This window comes from Calonectris borealis, chromosome 16 (assembly GCF_964195595.1).
Source record: "Calonectris borealis chromosome 16, bCalBor7.hap1.2, whole genome shotgun sequence".
Classification (NCBI taxonomy): domain Eukaryota; kingdom Metazoa; phylum Chordata; class Aves; order Procellariiformes; family Procellariidae; genus Calonectris; species Calonectris borealis.
Window position 1 is genome coordinate 4,598,922 of NC_134327.1, and position 22,006 is coordinate 4,620,927.

General features: G+C 46.8%; 1 protein-coding gene across 3 annotated transcripts in view; it reads right to left on the reverse strand.

Annotated features, from left to right (window-relative positions):
* USP7 (ubiquitin specific peptidase 7) overlaps positions 1–4,754 on the reverse strand; it is a 75,156-nt gene extending 70,402 nt beyond the window's left edge. For 2 of the 3 annotated variants that reach the window (XM_075164936.1, XM_075164937.1), the window contains exon 1: positions 4,086–4,752. In XM_075164936.1, coding sequence (XP_075021037.1) covers positions 4,086–4,167 — 82 coding nt within the window. In that variant the 5' untranslated portion in view covers positions 4,168–4,752. Of the gene's footprint in view, positions 1–4,085 lie in introns of all 3 variants that reach the window. The other variant, XM_075164938.1, reaches the window with a different exon arrangement.
* Between the last annotated feature and the right edge of the window lie 17,252 nt (positions 4,755–22,006).

The following is a 22,006-nucleotide window of genomic DNA, read 5'->3' on the forward strand; positions in this document are numbered from 1 at the left end:
AAATTGCCCTAACTAGGGAAAAACTTAAAAAACAGCGTTGCCTGAGAGGCTGCAGAGCTGACACAAGGAAAACACAAGTGTGCAACCTGAACTACCAGTCACTGTGTGTTCACGGACTGTGACACTGTCTTGATAAGCTTTTGTCCTGGCTATTTCAGAAAAGAAACTTCCATAACGCGAAACACACGTACGTACGTAACTATGGGCAGGGGCTGAACCTACAAAAAAGCAGATTCAAACTATAAACAAGGGAAACTTACAGTTACTAAGCTGCAAATGAGACTTTCCATGAAAGAACTTTATGAAATATGTAACTGTAGATTTGTATTAAGCCAGTTCTTTGAAGTTCAGACACATTTGTGAAAAGATGTTACAGAGGAAGCATATATAAAGTATCGGGACTTGGATTCAATTACACTTTATAGAGCAACTCACTAGCAACTAAACAGCTGTAATTCTTCGCATGATAAAGCAACCTATGTACCCTACTTACAGTACAGAAAAACTATTTTTTTTCCCACTAAATTTATTTAGCATACAAATAAACTCTTCAGAATTTCTACAAGATAATTTACTAATCACCACCCCAAACTGTTTATTTATCTAAAACTCAGGCACCAACGGCTCATCTGCACACTCCCCCTGTTTCGGCCCAAAGGCAGCCACGGCAGCCAGAATCACACGCTTTTACGCAGCAATGGATGACGGGTGTGCGCAAAATCCATGACTAGTGACAGAATTTGGCCGGATAACTGCCAGCATCCGTGCCACCTCAAGCTGCCCTTCTTGTTCCTTCCCGCCCCAATGCCAAACCTTCACCATATTCATACAATACTAAATGGGGCTGCAGGGTGAACCAAATTAAAAACCTAAACTACATTTTAAAACACCACTTTTTGGTTTTAATTTTGAGCACTTCATAGTCACAGGCAGGTGCACGAGCCCAACCGCTGGCGTTGGCACATGAGATGAAAACAAGCGGCAGCAAACTCTCTGTACCCTCAGCTAAGGAAGCGGCTGCCTTCAGCCGAAGGGATGCAACCTCTTCTGACCCTTATCATAAATTTAAAGTTTCTCTGTCCAGGTATCACTACTGCCAAGCTTCAGTAAGGCTAAAGCTGATTACAGACAACATCCATAGGTAACAGACGACTAAATACACAAAGAGGTGATTTGTAACACCACAGCATTCTAGCTAAGTATTGCAAGCAGGTGAGCCGGCATCACACCCGGTCCCGCTGAGCAGGTACCTGCCCCTTACCAAGGCTGTCATTGCTTCTTTCCTTCATGATGCAGAGATTAATTTTTCTTTCTAAAGGGAATGTCTTCCTCCCTCCTGAAGTTCGATAGCCCTGTCTAGTGCTACTTTCATTTACACAGAGTGTCCATAAGGTCATCAGGGAAGAGTAAATTAGTCATAAGGGAAAGGGAAGGGAGGAAAAACAGGGAGATGAGAGCAGATACTCAAAATACCATATCTGATTTAATCCTAAAGAGTTTAATTCCACACTTTTATTACTACATTATTTCACTCATCAAAAATTGTTCATCTAGTATAGCTGTACACAGAATAAGCAAACCTTCACATAATTCAAAATCAAGATGTGCAATTTTCCACTGCGCATTCTTCACATACCTCCTAAATCTAACATGATCACTCACTGAAGAATGGCATCCAACACTGTTCTGTGCATGTTAAAATTAAGCTAACTACATGTTATTAAGTATTTTCCCCACTGCTTGAAAGCATCTCTCTCAAGAAAGTACAAACACCCATACATTAAGATGATGAACATTGTTTTACAGACTAAATGTATACCCATGACGTCAACTTTTATTAAAAGTTAGCAATAAACTGATCTCTGCAATCTTGTAAACTTAACATATTTCTCAAAAAAAATGAAGTATTGCAAAAAAACCTCCAAAGGCTAAACTTTTTTGGTTTTGTTTTTGCATAAATGGACAGTTCTGTAAACTCTCACAAATTAGCAAGTTCGTAATATCACCCGGAATTAGCTGTGTGCGGCCTAATAGATCCCAAATAGATTTCCAAGATAACGCCATATTCGCAGGGTCGCTATGTTGAGATACGCAGACACTCTTTCCTCACCCCTCCAATGGAAGTGGCCACCAACGTAAGATTTCCACAACCATCAAAGGGACTTCCGCATGTATTTTGGACTCCTGTATCCCCACTGACAGAGGGGATGCAATCCAGAGAAGCTCAGGACACCTTTAAACTGCATAAAGATGTTCAGCATTTCACAGTGTACCCAGCATGCTAGAGCATCAAGCCCATAAAAATAAAAATAAAATCATTAAATACAGTCAATATTCTAAAGGACTTGAAAAGGATATTGAGAAAAAGCAGATTGCTAAAGGCTATCAAACAATCTGCTGGAAAAATATAACCCACAAGATGTTAATATTTGTATGCATACAAACAAATATGAGGTATATTTTAAATCACCTCCTTTTACGTATTTGTCACACAGTATATAAACACCAGTTTGGAGATTTTTCTAAAACAAAACCAAAACCAGTCGCTCCGATAGTAAATAAGTTTTAGCTATCATTTTATGAAATAGAGATTTATGTTTAAGAAAGCAAGGCTTTATGTAATGACCTTCTAATCTTGAAATGTAATCTCACAGTCACTGTGACAAACTTCCACTGAAACACCTTTGCTCCTCCTGATTTCAATGGCTATTATTTAGCAGAAAGGTACATTTGCTAAGTCAATTGTCATGTTTCCAAGCAAAATATCTTGTGTTGGTGAATATTTATGTCACTGTTGATTAAAACGGTCATAACAGAATTGGCATCTTCACAGCCAGGCATTCTAAATGATATTTAGGTAGTTGGTGGTTTTGACCTCCAAGTCAAATACCACCCGTACGAGCAGTGGCTGCCCTTCCTTAGGGAAAATCCCACCGTACATTTGCCCAAAATAATTTAACATCGTTGAATTCAGACGGACGGTGTTGTTCAAAGGGGGGAGGGTGTGTAAAGATAACAACACAATGCAAAAAAATGCTAAAGGCACCACTGGAGACTACACCGGACGGGAGCGGGGAACAAGCCTGAAAATGTAGTGCCTCCTTTATGAAACCAGCGCAACTGCATGACGGTGCAGGATCCGGGCCGAGGGCTGTGCAGGCGCTACACATGGTCAGCGCAGCCCGCCGACCCCGCGCTAGGCCCGGCCGGCAGCGGTTTCTGTAAATAACCCTCAGAGGAGGGTTAATTAAAAATGGCGAGCAGCGTGGCTGCCTGCATACAATGAGCGGCCGGGCCGAGCCGCCGCGCCGCCCCGCACGGCCCCGGGCAGGGCAGGGCAGGGCTGAAGCCCACCGCCCACCCCGCCGGCGGGAGCGGGGGACGCCGGCGGCGGGCCGGGCCGGGCTAGGCCCCGCTGCCCACCGTTCACCGCCCGGCAGCCGCGGGGGCCGGGCAGCCCTCGGGACAGCCGCGTCCCCTTCCCCGCGGAAGGCAAAGCCCTCCCCCCAAATCACAACTACTTTGAGGCGGACCCCCGCCCCCCCAGGCCGGACGGGCCCCCCTCGGGGCGCGGCTGCGCGCCCCCGCCGCCTCTCCTCCCGAGAGGCTCCCGGTCCCCGCCAGGCCGAAGGTCCGGGCTCACGGCCGCACGCCTCGCCCCGGGGGAGCGGGTCCCCTTTTGTAGCAGCGCTTCCCCCGCACCCTCCCCCTCCCGCCATGCAAATTCCTGCAGAGCCCCCCCGGGCCGCCTCCCCCGGCCCCGCACCGCTCCGCACCGCCGCAACTTTCCCCGGCGTCCCCCCGCTCCCGCCGAAGCGCCGCCGGGCAGAGCTCCCCGCGCCCGGGGAGGGGCGACCCCGGCTGCCGGGGCTGGCCGCGGCCGGGCACGGGACGGCGAGCTGCGGCCGCCCCTGCTCGCAGGGGAGAAAAGGGCCGGGCGCGTTCACCGCGGAGGGAGGACGGGAGCTCCCCGAAGGGGACGCGGCGCCGGGGGAGCCCCGGGAGCCGGCAGCAAGGCAGGGGGCGAGGGGGGGGAACTCTCCTCAGAGTTGAGGGCGCGGGGCCCTGCCCGGCCCCGGCTTTACCTTCCATCTCCATGTCCTCGGGCTCGCTCAGCTGCTGCTCCCCGGGCTTCTGGTGCTGCTGCTGCTGCTGATGGTGGTTCATGTCGGGCTGGGGCTGGGGCTCGGGCTCGGCGGCGGCCTGGGCCTTTCCCGCTGGGGGCTGCAGGCCTGTGTCGGGAGGGGAAGGGGCGGAGGAGCGGCGGGGCCTGGGCAGCGGCCGGGACTGGGCACCCGCCTCGGGGGGCTGCGGCTGGGCTCCGGCGGGCAGGGAGCGGGCAGCCGGCGGAGGCAGCGAGACGCGCACGTATTTGCTCGCTATTCGCCCAATCTCGGCGGCGGCACCCGGTCGGGGGAAAGGGGTGGGGAGGAGGGACCGGCCGGGGGTGGCGGCTTCCCCGGGGGCCGGAGGGGAGGGGACCGGGAGGAGGGGAGGGGGGGACGGGAGACCAGGAGTCAGGGCCCGGCGGCGGCGCCCGGCGCTTCCCCCTCCCCCGGCGAGGTGTCCCCGGCGCTGCGAAGTCGGGGAGGCGCCGCGGGGCCCCTCCTCTGCCCTCCCGCCCCCCCCAGCGCCCCAGCACAGCCGCTGGCCGACGCCCGGCTCGCTGCTCCCGGCCCGCGGGCCGCCCCCGTTGCCTGTGCCCCGGCGCGCTGGTGCCGCTCCGCCGCCGCCAGCGCTCTCTGTCTCAAAATGGCGGCTGCGGTAAACGCCGTGAAATGTCACATCCGCATGAGGGGCAGCCCAGCCAGCCGGGGAGGGGGAGGCAGCGCCGCGGCCGCCCCGGGAACAGCAGCCGCTGCCGCCGCCGCCGCCACAGGAGGCCGGAGGGGCGGGGCCAGAGGGGCCGGGCCCGGGCGCCGGCGCCGCCGCGGCCTCCCCGCAGGCCGCCGCCACCTGCGCGCAGCGCGGGGAGCGCCGCGGCCGCAGCCGGGGGTCCCCGCGCGGGCGCTGCTGCCCACTGGCCGCAGTGCCGGGCCCTTCCCGGCCGCGACGGCAGAGACCCGCAGCTCCCGCTGGCCCGGCGCGGAGGCTCCGGCGGCTCCACCTGACGGAGGCCCGGGGCCGCGCCCTCCGCTCGCCTTGCGGCAGCCCGGGCCCGCCCGCGCCTCCGCGGGGAGCGCCTCACCGCGCAGCCCGGCGCTGGCCGGGCCGCCCGACGCCCCCCGCGCCCCGCCGCCGCCGCGCGCCCCCTCGCGGCCGAGGGCGGCGCCCCCGCAGCGGGGCCGGGCCGGGCAGGGGCCTGCCGAGGGGCTGCGGGCCGGGGCCGCACCTCGGGCCCCGCGGCGGCCCCGCTGGGCTCAGTCTGGGCCCCGCGGGCTTCCGTGCCTACCGCGGGCACGTTTCCCCCCTTGCGCCCAGGCCCGGTGTGTGTGGCTGGCTGCGGGGCTCATGGCGGGCTCGGGGCCTGGCGGGCCCTTCCCAGCGCGGTGCTGCGGCCTTGGAGCCGGGGCAGGGCCGGCCGGGGGGCACTCGCACCGGCCGTGTCTGAGGCCCTGCTCGGGGCTCGCCCCGTCCCCTGACAGGGCACCCCTGGGCTGCCGCACTTGTAGGGCACGGGCAGGCGGGTAAAGGACATATTTGTATGAAGGAAGAAAGAGAGAAATCTGCTGTAAACAGACTGCTCCTCGCCTGGATGCCACTGTTTTTCATGAGCCTTGCATGGAGGATGTAGTCCCTCCCAGGGAAGAGACCTATCTGTTTTCCTCTGATGGAAGGAGAAGGCAGGGGTGCGGATGAATGAATAAGACCTGGTTGGTCCAGTTTGGGGTTATAGCAACGAAGGAAGCAACTTCACTTAGGGATGAAAGAGTAGTTGGAAGGCTGTGGAGAGTTGCGTTAAACGGCACAGTATTTACTTCATGATCCTGGGAAACCCAGGCAGCAGGGTAGTCTCTGAAGGGAAGGGCTGAGAATGTGACAAATTGGGCCTCCTGAAGGGACTGAAAATGTACCTGAGCAGACAGTGCTGGTCTGACTGCAAGTGGATAAGTTTGTTTATTTTTCTAGTTTATAAAATGAGCAAATCAAAACCAATGTGGGGAACAAGTCCAGCCTGTCTGGGCTCCAGCTGGGCCCTTCTCAGCAACACGGGAGTCTGCAGGGGTGGGCAGGAGAGGAACACAATTTCCAAGTCTGAAGTGCTGCCTTAAGTAGTAAAACTCCAGGGCTTGAATAAGGGAAATAAGGGGAAAATAAGGAGAGTTGGGGATATTAGTGGGAAGATCAGGTTTTAAAAACAATTAATTTGATAGTTTGCCTTCCAAAAAGTACATTCTGACTTTCCCTGTTGTTCCTCTCAATTCTCAAAAGCTGTTTAAAGAAAAATGATTGACAAACCTGGAGAAGGTTTGTTGCTATTGACCCAGGCAAAGCCATGACAGATCTGCTAAATCTGGGTTTACAACATCTCAGCAAAAGAGGGGGATTAGGACAGAGGTTTGGACAGAGATTGATGCACGTATCTTTAGTTTCTTAATGTCCTAAACTTTGAGTTCCCCACCGCCAGTCTTTCCCTATAATTACCTCCCGGAACAATTGCTCTTTCCTAATGACTTCCATTCCAACCTCCTAAATCATACACAGGTTTAAACTCATCCCTCCGACCTCCCTCCACAAGTGATCCCCAATACAGGACGAACCAGTATGTCACAAGAAGAAGGTGGCTACGGGTTATTACCTGATTCTTCAGCCACGGACACTGGGTTTGTGGGCAAGGATCAACTGAGGAAAGCAATTTCACTACTGCAAACAACGAGTCCCTAAAGCTCACCATAAGCTGATGTTATCATAAGCGTTAAAAACATTCTTTTGTATACAAAAACTTCTCTGAGCTTCAGCTCATTTTAAGGTAGCTAATTTTCCAAAATTGTTGAATTCTCCTACTGTTTTAGAGGAGCAGAAGTCGTGCAAAATACATCTGTACAAATCCTTTGCTGTGGAAAGGGCAGTACGGAAGAGAGAGGCAGGAATTTTCCTGTTGGTAACTGGATGCAGGAACAATGTATCACCGGCTTGTGAAGACGGCATATCGCAATCAAGCACCCCCCTTTCTGTATATTCCTAATTTAAGTGAATCTTTTCAGAGTCCAGCTACAACACGAACTGAAGCACGGTTCTTTTGAAAAAACATGAAAATGTGTCATTTATATTGTGTGAAAATAGTTGTTAAAAAAAAAACACTATTGAAAATTGATTCAGGTACTTATATTTAAGAGGGAATAAATTTTAAGTATGTGTATATAATCATCTCAAATGCATTTCTGAAATAATTAAATAGTAGGCATTTTATACCATCAGGCAGTGATTGTAGCACTGCGATTTGGTTGTTTCTAGACAGGAAACAGAAATGTTATTAATTGCCAAGCCTAAGGTGAAGTCCAGGTCTCAACATATGCTAACATTTTATCCCAACTACATGAAGAATACTTCTGCTGAATATTTCTGGCCCATTGCCACTCCCTCCTGAAACTTTCTGCCATTCACCTTTCTCCCGTACAAGACACAAAAGCTCTGTCCTTTGAAGGAAAGGACGGTCACCTTTTCTATAACCACTTGGCCGTATCATTGCTGCCGGCATTTCACCCAGCCTCTACTCCAGCACTGATATCCAATCATTTATTTATCCGGCTGTTCCATAAATGCCTTCTATTTTCTTAATAAATCCATTTCTGCACTGCGCACCCCATCCTCGACAGCCATATCGCTCTGCAAGTGATTCCTGTCGACTGTAGTTCTGATGGCAAATTCCTTGTGCAGAAGAGTTGGGCAAACCCCCGACAAGGGTTACTGATACTTAAAAAAAATAAAGATCACAAGCGGGAGCATGATGAATACAGTCTATGTATCCTTCCTATCACTTTTATTCTTGTCCTTCCTTTTCCACTCCTTCCTTTCATTTCCTGCACCCACTTACTGAATCTTGTCTAAATTTAGGCCTCTATCCTGTCAACTAATCCAGCCCCTCTTGGCCCTTGTGCCCACACAAAGCACTGGGGAATCTGGTGAAGCTGCACCTGAGCAAAGGGTTTCATCCTCCAGGTCTCAGTCGTGGATTAGTAGGCAGAGGAGATCCCGTACTGTGAGCTCTCGGGGTGAACAGGGCTGTCGGACTGCCTGCAGCCTCCCGGCATTCTCTCCACATTAGTCATCGTAATGAGAGATGAAGTTAAAGAGGTGCTATCATCTTTAAAATGCCATTGAAGAAATGGGCTTCGTTTTGTGAGGCTGATCTGCTCCCGAGCCTCCCTGAAATTTAAAAATAAATCCAACCCAGGCTGTTTATTTTTAAAACGCTCGCAAGCCAGCGTTCATCTGCCTGTGTGCCAGGCTGAGCCTTTAGGAACCAGAGCGAGCCCCCTGCCTCCACTGCGTTTCTGCACTCCGGGTGAGAGATCCTGCCCGTGGCGGGGCCGGGGGGGCTCACCCTGCCCTGCCGCTGCCCCGCTGCTCCCAGAGGCCACTGCGCTGGGATACCCCCGTCTTCAGCAGGGCCACCCCAGGGAAAACTGTAGGAGGAACCACAGAAAACTGGGCTGAAGGAAAGGAGGAGGATGCTTAGCCCCATGGCAGAATCAGCTAGACCAGGAGCGTTTCTGCCCGTCTGCTTATTTCCTCCCTGCTCCTCAGCTGCTTCAGGAAATCTTGCTTCCCACTTGGCTCCATTTGCTGCCCTGGCTTCAGCACAGATGTCCTCTCCTGGCCAGTCTCTACACTTACTTCCAGCACCACTTACAGTGCTCCACAATGCGTACAGGTGGCCGTGTCTATAATTAAGATAATTTATAGCCATGTAATGACAGAAGGGCAATTACACCAGCACACACCCTTAATACAGATGCACTAAACCAGCAAAACTGGGGTTGCCACTTGTGCAGCTTACTCTATGTTTGTAGATGAATATACATTCATGCAAACGTGCCTCTGTGCCAGTACCATGCCTCCTCAAGACGTTGAGTTTGCACTTGTGGGACCATACCCACAGTTATATCAGGCTGCCTTCCCCACTCAGGCAGCCTCTTCTGGTCTCTCACAGTTTTGCTTCTTCATCCCATAACCATGATCAGAGATGCTTGGTACTACAGTGGTAAGGGGGAGTTAAAATATTCTCGTTGCCAGAAGCTCTCTTCTTGTTCATGACCCTTGTTCATGGTCCTTCTGATGCTTGGCCACATTGCTAGTGCTGCCTGGCTTGCTTTGTACCTAGAGAGTGAAAGGTGGATCCCAGGAGACCTTATTTAGGGAGCCAAAAAATCAAACCCAATGTCCTGGGCGCTCTAGATTAATGCAGAGACCTTCCAGTTGAATCAGGCGATCAGCTGCTCTTGTGACCACCTTCAAGCTGAGTGCAGGGAATAAAATAATCAGGAGCCTCCTGCAGCACATGAGACAGGAAGGCAACAGGCAAAAGGCAGAAAATGTTGTTAAAGGCACAAAATTAGATGGGAAAACTAGATAATTTGTTTGGCTGCAATGTATGTATTTAGCTATAACAACTTGTTGCACAAGTAGTGGGATGGATGGAGTTTAACGTCCTATAAATGTATTTTCCACGTTTTCTAACCCTCAAAATCCTGCAATAACCCCAGACTTCCATGGCTTTTCTTTCCACAAAATGACAAGTAGCTCCAAATAACCTCAGTCTTTCTCTGAGCAGGGGCTGGACCCAATGACCTCTGAAAGTCTCTCCCAGCTGAAATAATTCTAAGGTTCTTTAATTAGCCGGCGATTTCCGCAAAGTTTGCAGGTATTTATTAGTTCAGTCTTCTACCCCTTTATCATTTTTTGTTGAGAGTGACAGACAGGCAGACAGTGCAATAACTTAAGCTCTGTTTCCTCGGGAAACTAGGATGAAATACATAATTACAAAATTTTCAGGGATTTTTTCAATTCAGGGATCTTTGGTTTGATGATTTCTCTTTAATTGAACAAACATTATTTTTAAGGAGAGATATAAATAATTATTCCTTAATAATAAGAGGTGGTAAATCTATTATAACTGAATGCATCCCATAGTTCAAAGCTTTACATGATTTAAAGTATATTTTTGAGAAGTTTTCCAAAGCCATATCTTTCATATGACTTTCACAGAGAGTCAAGACATCTAATTTCATAGATATAAAAAAAAAATGATGAAGTTTAATTTTCACAATAAAACCAAGCCTGTTTTGCTAAAAAGTTGTATGTTTACATCTGAGCTGCTAGGTGGTGACTCAGGCTCTGTTTACCATCTTTGAAAACTCCAATGATTCCTTTTTCTCATCAAATTTTGTTGGACACAGTAAACTATGAAGTCAAGTGTTACAGTGATATACTGTAAAAAGGGAATGGAAGGTACTTTACTGGTCGATCTTTTTCTTTTCAACTGTAATTAATCAACAAAAGTGGTGTCTTACTCTGAGTAGAAGACGGCAGGTGAAGCTGAAAAGTATCTATGCAATTAGGTATACTTGCAACAGCACTTTTTAAAATGAATGTATTATTAGTGGAAGATAGGGATTGCCTGTAAGAAAACTGATGCCTCTGGTGCAGCGTGCATTGCTCTGTCAAAGCGCCTCAACCTACAGAGGTTCTCAAAATGCTTGTAATGTGGTGTTGGAATAATCTAGACATCTCCTCCTCTGCACAGGAGGTGAGGTGTTGGAGATCACCATATTTACAAACGGGCAGCAAAAGGTGAAGTGACCTGTCGTGCACCACAGGTCATACAGCAGCTAAGTCGCTGTCAGCACAGAATGTGAGCTGTGTGTATATTAAAGAGGTGAGTTATGTGGTCTTTTTTGGAAAAAATGATGGTTTGTATGTTCTGGCCATCCCTATATCACACATCCAAGGAAAGGTGGCACAGAGTAGTGGGATGAAAATGAGGTGAATTCTTCAGGCATGGAATAGCAATTGCTCACCCTGCTGCAAATTTTCTATTGTTTAAGTCTCTTGACTTTTCACATCAAAAGCAAGTGTTACCTGAAATGGTACTTGGCTACTTGTCTATCCAACTGTGGAGGATACCAAAGAATTTCTGTGTCCTTTGCCCACAGAGTTCTTGAAGACAACAAGAACAGAAACTTTCCAGTTAAGTTACCAGGCTGAGACTTAGGAGATGGGGCTTCAGTTCTTGGCTTTGTCACAGACAAACTACAAATGTAGTTCTCTGCTTGTCTGGTCACAGGAAAGGGGCACAGAGATGGGCACGTACTGTCTCTGCTGAATTTTTTCCTGGTGTTGACTAGGTCTGCCAGGTGTTAGTGCTGCTAAGCAAACAAACAATTATATTCAAGTGAAAATAAATATAGAATATAACATGAAAAATCTGAGTACTTCAAAATTTGAGCTGTTTTTCCTCCCTAAGATCACCTCCCTTTGCCTGGCCGCACATCAAATCCCCACCTGGATGCTGAGTTTAGCTTTTGTACCATGAAGCTGATGGTAGCCCAGGCATCTGCCTGAGACCTACAGTGCCATCTGTCCACTGCCATTTCCTTATCTCCGTCCTCTACCTTCTTCGTCAGAAGAAAAACCTGCCTCTACAAATCCTTTCCTTCTTTCAAGAGTCCACATTAATGATTACCTCCTCTCTGCCACGGATTCTTCTTCGCCCTGGTCTTCACTTTATCCTGACAGTTTAACAAACTGTGAAAACAGGACAGGGGCAGCATAAGCATAGGTGATGCTATGGCTACCTCGAATCTTTATCTATCGTATTAGAATAATCTGTCGTATATTAAGGGGTAGATTTGATTTCTTTTCAATGTGTTATTTATAATCTGGCAGAGTTCAGTACAAATGTAGGAACTGATCCTGCAATGTGATCAGCCCAGGTAAACCCAATGAAGTCAGTGGAGTCTGCACGGATGGATCGAATTCAAGTATTGAAGATTATTCTTGTAAACTGTTTAACAAGCAAACCTCACAAAATCTGTAGTCACAAAATGACTGAATAAAACAAAGCAACTGAGTCTGCAGTTGGCATTTTTACTTCAAATGAACCTTACACCATTGGCTGAATTAATCCATTTGTTTTAAGAGGCAGAGAAAAGACACTAGAGAGGAAATAAATTAAAAGAAGTGAAACTAATAACAGAAAGAAACTTCTTAAAGATCAGTTTGGGAAGATACACTTTTGCTTTGAAATGAATAAAACTAGAAGACATGACTCTCTTTGTACCACTTTCAAATGAGAGCCCTGATCCTGCAGGGAGCTCTGTGCAGAGAGATCCAAGAACCAATGCAGTGTCCTTCGGTGTCCTGAGTTTTGATTTCAGGTCAGAAATTCCCAATAAAATGAACAAAAATATTTTTCTTTTTTTGTCTGTGTGTGTATGTGAAAGGAGTATCAGAATTATGATGCTTCATTGTTCCTACAAGAAACTGCTGAAGTGAAAGCCCTTTGGCGTTTGATAAAGATGTGACTGCTCAATTTTTCCCAGAGTAAGTTGTCTCCTAAGTATTATTAGGAATTTGAGTTCAGTAGGAGGAAGAAGAAGTTTGATTAGAAACCCCTGCCCTCTGATTGTTCAGATGTCAGCCCCATTGTCATTGTCATCCTCCTGGTTTTCCTATGCTATCTGCCAGCTAGCAAAGCTGGAGAGGTCAAAGTGCAAGCAAGCCAAAAACCCTGGACAGAACAAAAACGGTATCTTCAGCCTTTCTGCATAAAAGCTGTAAGAAACAAATGCGATGCTTTTTTTTCCCTCCTCTTTAAGATACTTTTCAGAGGCATATGTGAACAGGAATGATTGCTACAGATATTTGAGTAGAGACTGAGAATTAATTGCTAGAAAACTGCTCCTGTATGTAGGGTCTGAGGAGGAGGAGTTTCTCACCACGGCAATGCCAGAATTGTGCTGTGTTGCAGAGGAAGATACCAATTAGAGTAATAGAAAGAGCAGGGCTGGGAGCACAGAGATAAACATCTAGAAGGCTCCCTTGGGCAATTGCATTTGAAGACTTAAAAATAGGAAGGATGAATTTAACTGGGATCCTGAAATGGAACTGAAACTGGTAGAGTTGTTTGCTGGTGGAATTACATAATTACACTTCTTCCTATTATCAGCGGTGGTTTACATTTGGGAGAGTTTAGGAAGCTGGACTTTTAAAGAACATAGAAGGAAAACTGACAATAGAGCGTGGGAGGCAAGATGAGAGCATGAATTAACATTTCCACAGTGGTGAAGTCAAAGCCAAGTGTGGCATCTGACTACCTTTATTTGTTCTCAATATTTAGCAATGAATATTAATTATATTTAATACAAACTGTTTTGTTATTTGAATATGAACATTAAACATTCAGTTGGTGCTAACATCACAGCTTAAAGCAGGCTGTCATTATTTCAGCATGCTTTGATTTCTAGGCAACCCCTCCTATGTCCACTGTAGTGGAAGTGAAGTGGCCTTTCACTCAGGGTACATTTTGGCTGAGCTCGTTTTTTACCAAGAATAAACCATTAAATTTGTTTGAGAAAATTGGGGGAAAAAAGATCTTTTGGGCAGTTTTAGGTATATTGTGTTTGAAATACTTCTAACGCATGGTGTGGTCAGTAGTAGTAGGGCATAGGGAGGAAAGAAATTATCAGTTTAATTTTTCAGATATACTATGCATGAAAAACCCCTGAATTAATAATTTTTAAAGATAGCTTCTGGTCAGAATTCACTTCTTGGTTTGGGATCCTTAGGATAAGATAATTTTCAATAACTTTTTGGTTTGATCCTTGATGTCTGCAGTTGCTGCATTAAGCAAAAAGCAGGATTCCTATGGTCATCACTTACCCTTTCCGCCAAGCATATGTATATGTATATGTATATTTAATATCCCCCATCATTTCTTCTGACTGTATCTGGCAAAGGAAGTCCTTGCAGAATCATACTGCTTTGCCAATGTTGAAGGCTGTTGCCTGGAGTGATACGATGCATGTAGGAATCTGCTTTGACGCTTGATTTCCCTGGCTTCTCTGGAGGCTACTTCAGTGTTTTGGCAGACTGCTGTTGTTGGTACTCATTAGGCTTCTTGCCTCAATGCTCAAGGTGCCTTGATACTTTCAAGAAGTTTTTCTTTAATAGCTTTAAATGCAGTATCTTTTACAAAAGTGTTAATTTGGTGCTTCTACATGCTCAATGGGATGGCTTTTTCATACTTCCATCCATAGGCCCAATAGACTATCACCATTAAACCGGAGGATTCTGCCAAGGGTTAGCTCATGGACTCATCTGAATGCTTCTGTCACAGCAGGGAAGAGGGATTCTTCTTTTTCAATAGGATTTCATGCTTCTGAATAGCTTCAAGGAGTCAGTCACAGAGGTCCTCCACAGCAGAAGCTGAAGGAGCAAAAGCCATCTTTCAACACAGACCAAGCATTAAGAGATTGGAATATTTAAAGATCTTGTCAGGAGCTTTCTAACAAAGGCAAATCTTATACCTCTGGCCTCAGATCAGAACAAGCAGAAGATTTTGAGTGATGTTCATCTGGGTTTCAAATCTGAGAAGCCCTACAGCTGCAAGAGAAGAAGGACTTTTATTTGATGATTCTTTGGCGATTTGGTCCGTCAGAACCCAAGGCTTAAAGCACTGACCTTCCCCAATACACATGGGAAGCAGTACATCCAAGTAGTCAGGGTCCTTGATGTAAAAATGCCATCAAGCTTTACCTAAACTGAATTACTCCAAGGTACACTCTTAAGACTTTGTTACGAGTTCATATGGCAATGGGTATTTTCGAAACCTCCTACAAAAAGCTCTGTTCTAGGGTCTTTATGGGGTCTGCCATTGCTGACTTCCTTGGAACCACTCATTGTCTGGTTTCTTAAACACCTTCTTGGTGACATCAAGTGAGTTTCATGCATCAGTCACTTACTTATCGTCTCTCAGATTTTACATCGTAGAGTGTGCAGAGAACTCATCTGAGAATCACTGCAAAGAGGACACTTGAGTTACTTTGCCATTTTCACCCTGCATCTTATAATGAAGCCCTGTTCTAAATTTTTTATAGAAACCAGTTGTAAAGTGCTACTCAAGCAAACTAATTCCCGTGGAGGTCCATCTAACTTACTGTCTCACTTGGTATGCACACAACAGGCAACTCTGTTACTGATACCTTGTCTAACAGCTAAGCTACGCCAGTACATTTTGGCTTTATAACCTATCTGGCCTGAAGTTTTAAATTATTGTTTTTAAACCTATCTGAAGTTTTAAAATATGTCAAACTGCATTTGATCTGAACAAAGCAGCCTCCACTATTTGTCTCAGGGATATTTGCATCAAAGTCAACTGCAAGCTAGCTATGTGGACTTTCTCCGTGCATTTACAAAACCACTATGATTTAGATTTGGTCTACAGCAAGAAATCCTATTTTAGTCATCCTGTGCTGTGGAAATTGTTTCCAATATTATAGGAATCAAGCTGTTCAACCCAGCAGAAACTTCATCTGTTGCAGGATAACATTACTTAGCTCTGAGTTTCTTCTGCTGTAGTCTTGCATGCATCTTTCAGAGTAAGTAATGCCATGCTGGAGATTGCTCTGAGTTGCCTTACCTTTTGTTTTAAATACAACTTTGCTTTTATATCCATCCCTTTCTCCTACCAATTCCATCCTTACATGGCTTTTATAATTGTTGAAGCCTTTTTTGTCACCTCCTGAAACTCCAGGAGTAAAAACACAGACGACAGACCTCTGGAGAGGGCCAGCCACTCACTAGAATTGACTTCTCTGAAGAGACTGTTCACCTCTGTCCTATTGTTGGAGAGTCTGTGATAAGATATTAGTTTTGTAACCTCTGTATTGTTCTGTCAGACTTTCTTCCCATTCCCATCCTCTTTTCTTTTCTGCCCTCCTTGGCTGATTTATTTCTCTGGTAAAACATTAACTCCTGCTCAAACTGGGAGCTGCATGGAGCAGCTGATCCAGTTGTGGAGACCACCAGTTTGTGCTTGGAACTACTGCCATGCCACCGCTGTACGGACCCAGGGTTATAAAGGCTTGGGTTTATCTCATTCTGAGTAGTCAAGAAGTAGGACTGAGAATCTTCATGAAATGAGAATCTGAATGTTCTCTTCAAACGCGAAAATTATAGGTCAGTAACTTTCTTTTTTTAGGCAGTTGATATTTCACAATCAATACTGTTTGGGATCTTCCTAGTATAGTACAAGATCTCATTAGGCATTCACAGCATTAAAGCTTAACCAAAACTAGAGAACAAACTAACACTAGGCAAAGCCATGCATACATTAATGCAGCAATGGATTATTCTATGAAATATTTTGGATTTACACAGGTACAAAGAAAAAAGAGCCATTTTCATTCTGGGAATTTGAGTAAAAGTAGAGAGGAGAGAGAATATTTTTCAAAAACTTCAGGCTAAGTATGTGAAAAATGTCTTATTAGTGCTACTTACTAAATCATGGACGTATCTTTCAAGGAAAAAGGTGGAAGCCTGTCCCTTAAGGGGTTTAAAATAGTAGGAAGCAATCCTGCATTAGCAGATAGGATGGACTGAAGTACTAGTTACACAGACGTTTGGGATTTGAGGAAGACAATAACTGCCTTGGCCAGCACAGCTACAGCTGAAAGAGGATGAGTCATGAAACCCTCAGGCTCACACACGGGTTTTCAGTGTGGATATTCCTATGCATAACTTTACACATACACATTTGCAGACCTGCAAATCTAATGCAATTGAGTTTTTCCTCTCTGTATCCTGTAATTTGAGAGCTGAAAATTATTTATAGTAGAGGGAGTGTTGTTTAAACATGAGGGTAACTTGATGTTTAAATAGATTGGTTTTTAAGGATACTTCCAGCGTGATCATCTCTCAATACAACAGCTAGGCACTAGTTTCAAGGAAGTAGGAAACTTTTTCTAGTCCAGTGTCCTCATTTCCTATGTTCCTGAACAATAATTTATAGCTATGTCACACAGTCCCAGAAATACTATGTTGCAAAGGTCAGTATGCTTGAAGATGTCACTACTGTTAGTCACCTTTCCTATCCTCTTGCCGGGTGTCACTGCCTTCAAAAGCACGGACAACTTTTTGTGAATTAGCCCTGGGACTGTGGTAGTTCTGTATTAAGGCCAACATTTTCCTTCAGTGTATTGGGCTGGCGAGAGCGGGACTCTAGGACCCCAGAGGATCAGATGTCTCTGCTTTGGAGAGGAGTAGGGCTGAGGGCAGCGTAACCTCAGACTGCTGATTTTAATCTACACTCCCAAGTGTGCTGGAGCTTGGTTAATCATCAGATAATGGCAGTGATGGAGAGGTGCTGGGCTGCCTGACGGGTACTACAGGCCAGGTAGATTGTTGGTCTCATTTTGCTGGCTGTGGAGAGCTTGGACATACTCTTAAGCTATTTTTGAACCCTGCCAGGCAAAAGCTTGAGGACCGGCTATCTAGAAATTCATGGGACATCCTCAATCCTCTTCTGCCCCAACGGAGGAGAAAGAAAAGTGAAGTAGTTATCTTATACACACAGCAGCAGGACAGCAGGGAAACATGTGGAGGAGTCACAGCTGGAAGGACCCAACTTGACTTTTAAGGGGTTGCAAGAACAGCCACTGATTTTGGGAACGGGCGGCTGAGCGGAGGGAGCTACAGCTGCGTGTGGTGGTGGGAGGAGGCAGGAGTGGAAGCCCAGGCTTACCCACTGCCTGAAGGGAAGGGCATTTCCAAGGGTAGGTAGAAGTCCTGGCAGGCAGGGGTGCAAGAGCACAGATGGGGGCTCCTGAGAGCGGGGAGGCCCCGGCGTCTACCCGGATCCTCTGACAGGGTGCAGCTCCGAAGAGGGAAACCGTCGTTTGACATGTACGTCACTTTGCAGCACGACAGCGCGTACCTCGCCGAGGGGTTTCTGCCTGGTAGCCGGCGTGGTCTGAAGCACCGCAAGGAAGCTGCTGTTTCACAGAGACATGTGCAAACACATGCTCCTTGTGCAACGCTTACGCTCCCACGCTCACCGTCTCTTCTTTCTCTGTCACATGCAACCCAGGTTCATTAGTTTTCCTTCCCCGTTATTTTGGAAAAAAATCACTGTTTGGGGGAAAAAAAACCCCACAAAACCCATTTTATAATCGTCAGGGAGGCCAGAACTTTTCAAAGCTTAATTCTTCAGAGCACTTTGAAAATTCCCACCAGAAAACGTCGTATGAGGAAACTGGAGGGAGCCGAGGCTGGTTCAGGAGTCATTTCTGGGGATATGAGACTTCGAGGAAGACAAAATAGCAATAACCTGCATGAAGGAGAAAGGCCTATTGGTCCTCACGTTGTTGTTCTTCCTGTTCTTCTGGCTCCATCAGCTCGCTGCTGGTTCCTGCCCAGAGGAGCTTCCTCATTCTTTCCCTGTTATGTTTGCATCCACCTCTCCCCATTTCCAAAAGACAGAACGTGAAGCGGATCAATCAATGAAATAGCAAATCTGGTGTTTCCTAACGCCCAGCAATCACTGGCAGTCGGCAGGAGGGAGGATCGCTGCGGGAACACCCGCCTGCACCAGCGGGGAGCAGGAGACCAGTCCCAGCAGCAGCAAGGCTGACACTGCGCTCTCTCTTTTCTTGAGGCTAAGGGAATTAAGTCTTTTTACAAGTCGTTATGTAGAAAATCTTATTTTCGTTTGTTTTCCTAGATTGATGGTGTGCGATTCTTCTTGCTTTATTTATGGAGAGATTATTTGGCCGCATGATTAACTAACACAACAACCAATTACACACATATTGTAGTAATTGGGAGTCTGTGTACAGAAAAATTACCATAGAAATTATATGAAATAGGCTCATCTCAGTGAAACAGAGGGAGACAGAGGAAGACCGGCTATTAGAGCAGGAAGAGTATAGACCATGTCTTCCCATAGAGTTCTGTTATCTTGCTTTGCATTAGCAGATGCAGAGATTCTTTTTCAAAAAATACATTTGGTGACATTTTTAAAAAATCTGTAGTTCCCTAGATGCTCGCGTATGGCATTTCTTGTATCAAACAATGACACAGCTAAACTCCTTGTGGCCTGTATTTGTAGCTAAATGCTTTTACTATGCAAAAGACACTTGAATAAGGATGTTACAAATGGAAGGCATTTAATGTTTTGCAGCCAGCAGTCTGGTGTTGCCTCTGCTGCTTGGGACAGTTCCTTAACCCTTATGCTAGGAAAAAAAATATGTTTAGCTATTGCAGATGTCCTGTAGGAACTGCTCCCAAGAAATAAGAGGCTTCAAACGTCGATGGCTTCCCTGTCAGGAAATTTGAATCTTTCCTTGAAGGACCGTGTAGCCTTAATGGTTGAATCCGAGAAGCAGAAAAATAGGTTAAGTAAGTGAAAGAAGCACAAAAGGGTAAAAGTAACCTGTAGGTAATCTCAGTTTGTCCCAGAGGAATTTTGCAACAGAAAGGCAAAATGGTTCTGCAATATAGCTGGAATTAAAAATTCACAAATTCAAACTACTACTCCCACTCCCAAAATAATTTGCTGTAAGATTTATCACCATCTTAGCACATTGATAATGAGCTGGAAGAAATGCCAGCTAATTCAAGAAGAGAGGGGACTGGGCATCAAGGTAAAGAAAATGAAGAGTTCTGTGATTTGTATCCCATCCTAATAGAAAAGGTCAGCACCAAAATAACAAATCTAAGTCTGTTTTTTTTTATGGATGTAAAATCATTGTTGTACACCAACCAGGACAATACATCTGTATAGCTACACTATTACTGTCAACAATGCTGAGAGAGAGAAGAAAAGGCAGTCGTTATGGTCACCAAAAGTATAAATATAAAATTAATGTTAAAGGAAGTTACTGAAAACTGATAAAGGGAACCAAAAAAATTACTTGAGCATATCCTCTGAATATCCTGGTCTTTCACGGAGAGCACAGCCTGGAGCGACTCCCCAGCGAGGAGCACACATCAGCTCTTCCGCCAACAGCAGCTCATCCTGCAGGGAGAACACAGGGCGGCAATGGGTGAACGCAGTCCCCCTGCCAGGGAGCTATAGGATAGTCCGATAACAAAATTACCAAGATAACGTAGTTAACATGCTGTAAGCTTTGCAAGCTAAATCCTCAGCTGCTGTAAAACTGAGCAGCTCGGTGCAGTCGATACAGGTATGTCGGTTCAGCCCACCGGCGGACTCGGGGCTGTTAGCACCGCAAGGTATGCGTCTTGCAAATCTCAGGTGACACCGCGTTCCTGGAGGAGCACAATAAAGGGGAAAACAATGTGCCATAAACCATGGTCGTGTTAAGCCAGCAGTATCAGGTGACTTTCCACGTAGCCTTTACGACGGCCATAAACCAGGCCTGCATCGCCCACCCGTGCCGCGCGCTCGGAAGAAAAACAGACATCTTCACTGCAAAGCAAGGCCTGGCCACTCGTGGTTTCATTGTATTTTACATACTCACAAATGATCTGTTCATGAGAGCTTTCAAAGGGCAAGTTATGCTGGGGCTGACGGACACCCAGCCGTTGGGGGTACTGTTCTGGTGATTTGAGGACAGTGGCTCCCGTGTGTGCAGCGCTTGGGATGAACCAGGAGGGCGGGAGGGGCTGTCTGCCTCCTCTGGCCAGCCACCATGCTCTGCACGGCTGGAGAAGGGCCGTGGGAAGTCCGTTAGGAAAAAGATTGCCGTTCAGCTTATAAAAGCAAAGATGATCCCCGAGTTAGACACGTGGTGTTACTTGTCATTGCCTGGGACAAAGCTCAGGCGTGCCAACCTGCTTCTAATGGCAAGGAAGTGCCCTCTGCCTTGGTCACTGGCGTGTCTGCGTTGGGGTCAGGCTGTGCCCTACACATTTTTCATTTTTCACAAAAGAAGCAAGGAGATTAGCTCCCAAATGAATAAATCCAGAGTGCTCCATGTGTCACTCTATTGGAGTGCTGCACAGGGGAGAAAGCCTCCACGTCTCCCCAAGTATAAAAGCTGCAAGAAGAGCACAACTGTTCTATCAGACATCAGAGAATCTGCACGGGAGAACGTGCAGAAACCGAGTCTCATTGTTTCTGCTGTTCGTAGAGCATTGTTTATAAGCAACATTTCTTCCTTTTGTAGCGTCCTTAGCCCTAACTGACTATATTTTAACAAGATTCTTGTCTGTCTTCCCTTATTTCTCAATGGGTTGCCATGCTGAGAAAGCAAAGGAAGCAGCCTCCTCCATTCCCTTCTCTCCTTCTCCCCTGGGGATCTCTCCCTCCCCAAATTGCAGGCAGATTGAGACGTCTGGCATCCAGAAAAAAGTGGGAAAACAAACAACTTTCTCACAGTCCCAATTCCACTTTTTGCCTCCCCTTTGAGACCCGCGTGGCTGAGCGTGCTGGCTGCAAGGACGCAGGCAAAGCTGTTGCACTGCTGGGCTGGGGTGTAGGGGGCCGTCACTTCAGCGTGCCACGGCGTTTGTCCCTGTGCTGGTATGGAGAGACATGCTTTTACCTCTCATTCTGGCCCCTGTGAGGGAGGTTAGACTCCTGAAAAACTGTCTGCCTTAACTTTACTATTATTTCTTTTTCCCCCCTATTCTACAGGCTGCAACATAGTGAATTAAACTTCTAGAAAAAAAGGCTGCGGACTTTTTTTGCAGCTTTCAATGGTTCAGCGCAGGCGAGCAATCAAAGGGCAAGGCAGAGGCATGCCTTTTCATTGCCTGCTATAAACAATCAAACTCAGACTTTGCACCATGTAGAAGGCTGCGTTATAAACAAGCGCGGCTGCTATCATATTACCATCCTGAGGCTGATTTATATAAACTGCCTTCTGAGCTCTGATTAGGCTCAAAAAAACCACGTGCTCTATAGGCAGACCAGATTGCTGGAATAAAACTTCCAATAACACGTCTAATTATTCAGGTGCCTACTAGTGGGAAATTTCTGGTTCAGGGAAGTTGCATGCAGTTTCTCAAATGTTTTAGGAGGAAGGTACTTAAGCAAATGGACTGGTTTTTGTCTTTGAAGAGGTTGTACCTCTATTCTGTACATGCTGTATATTCA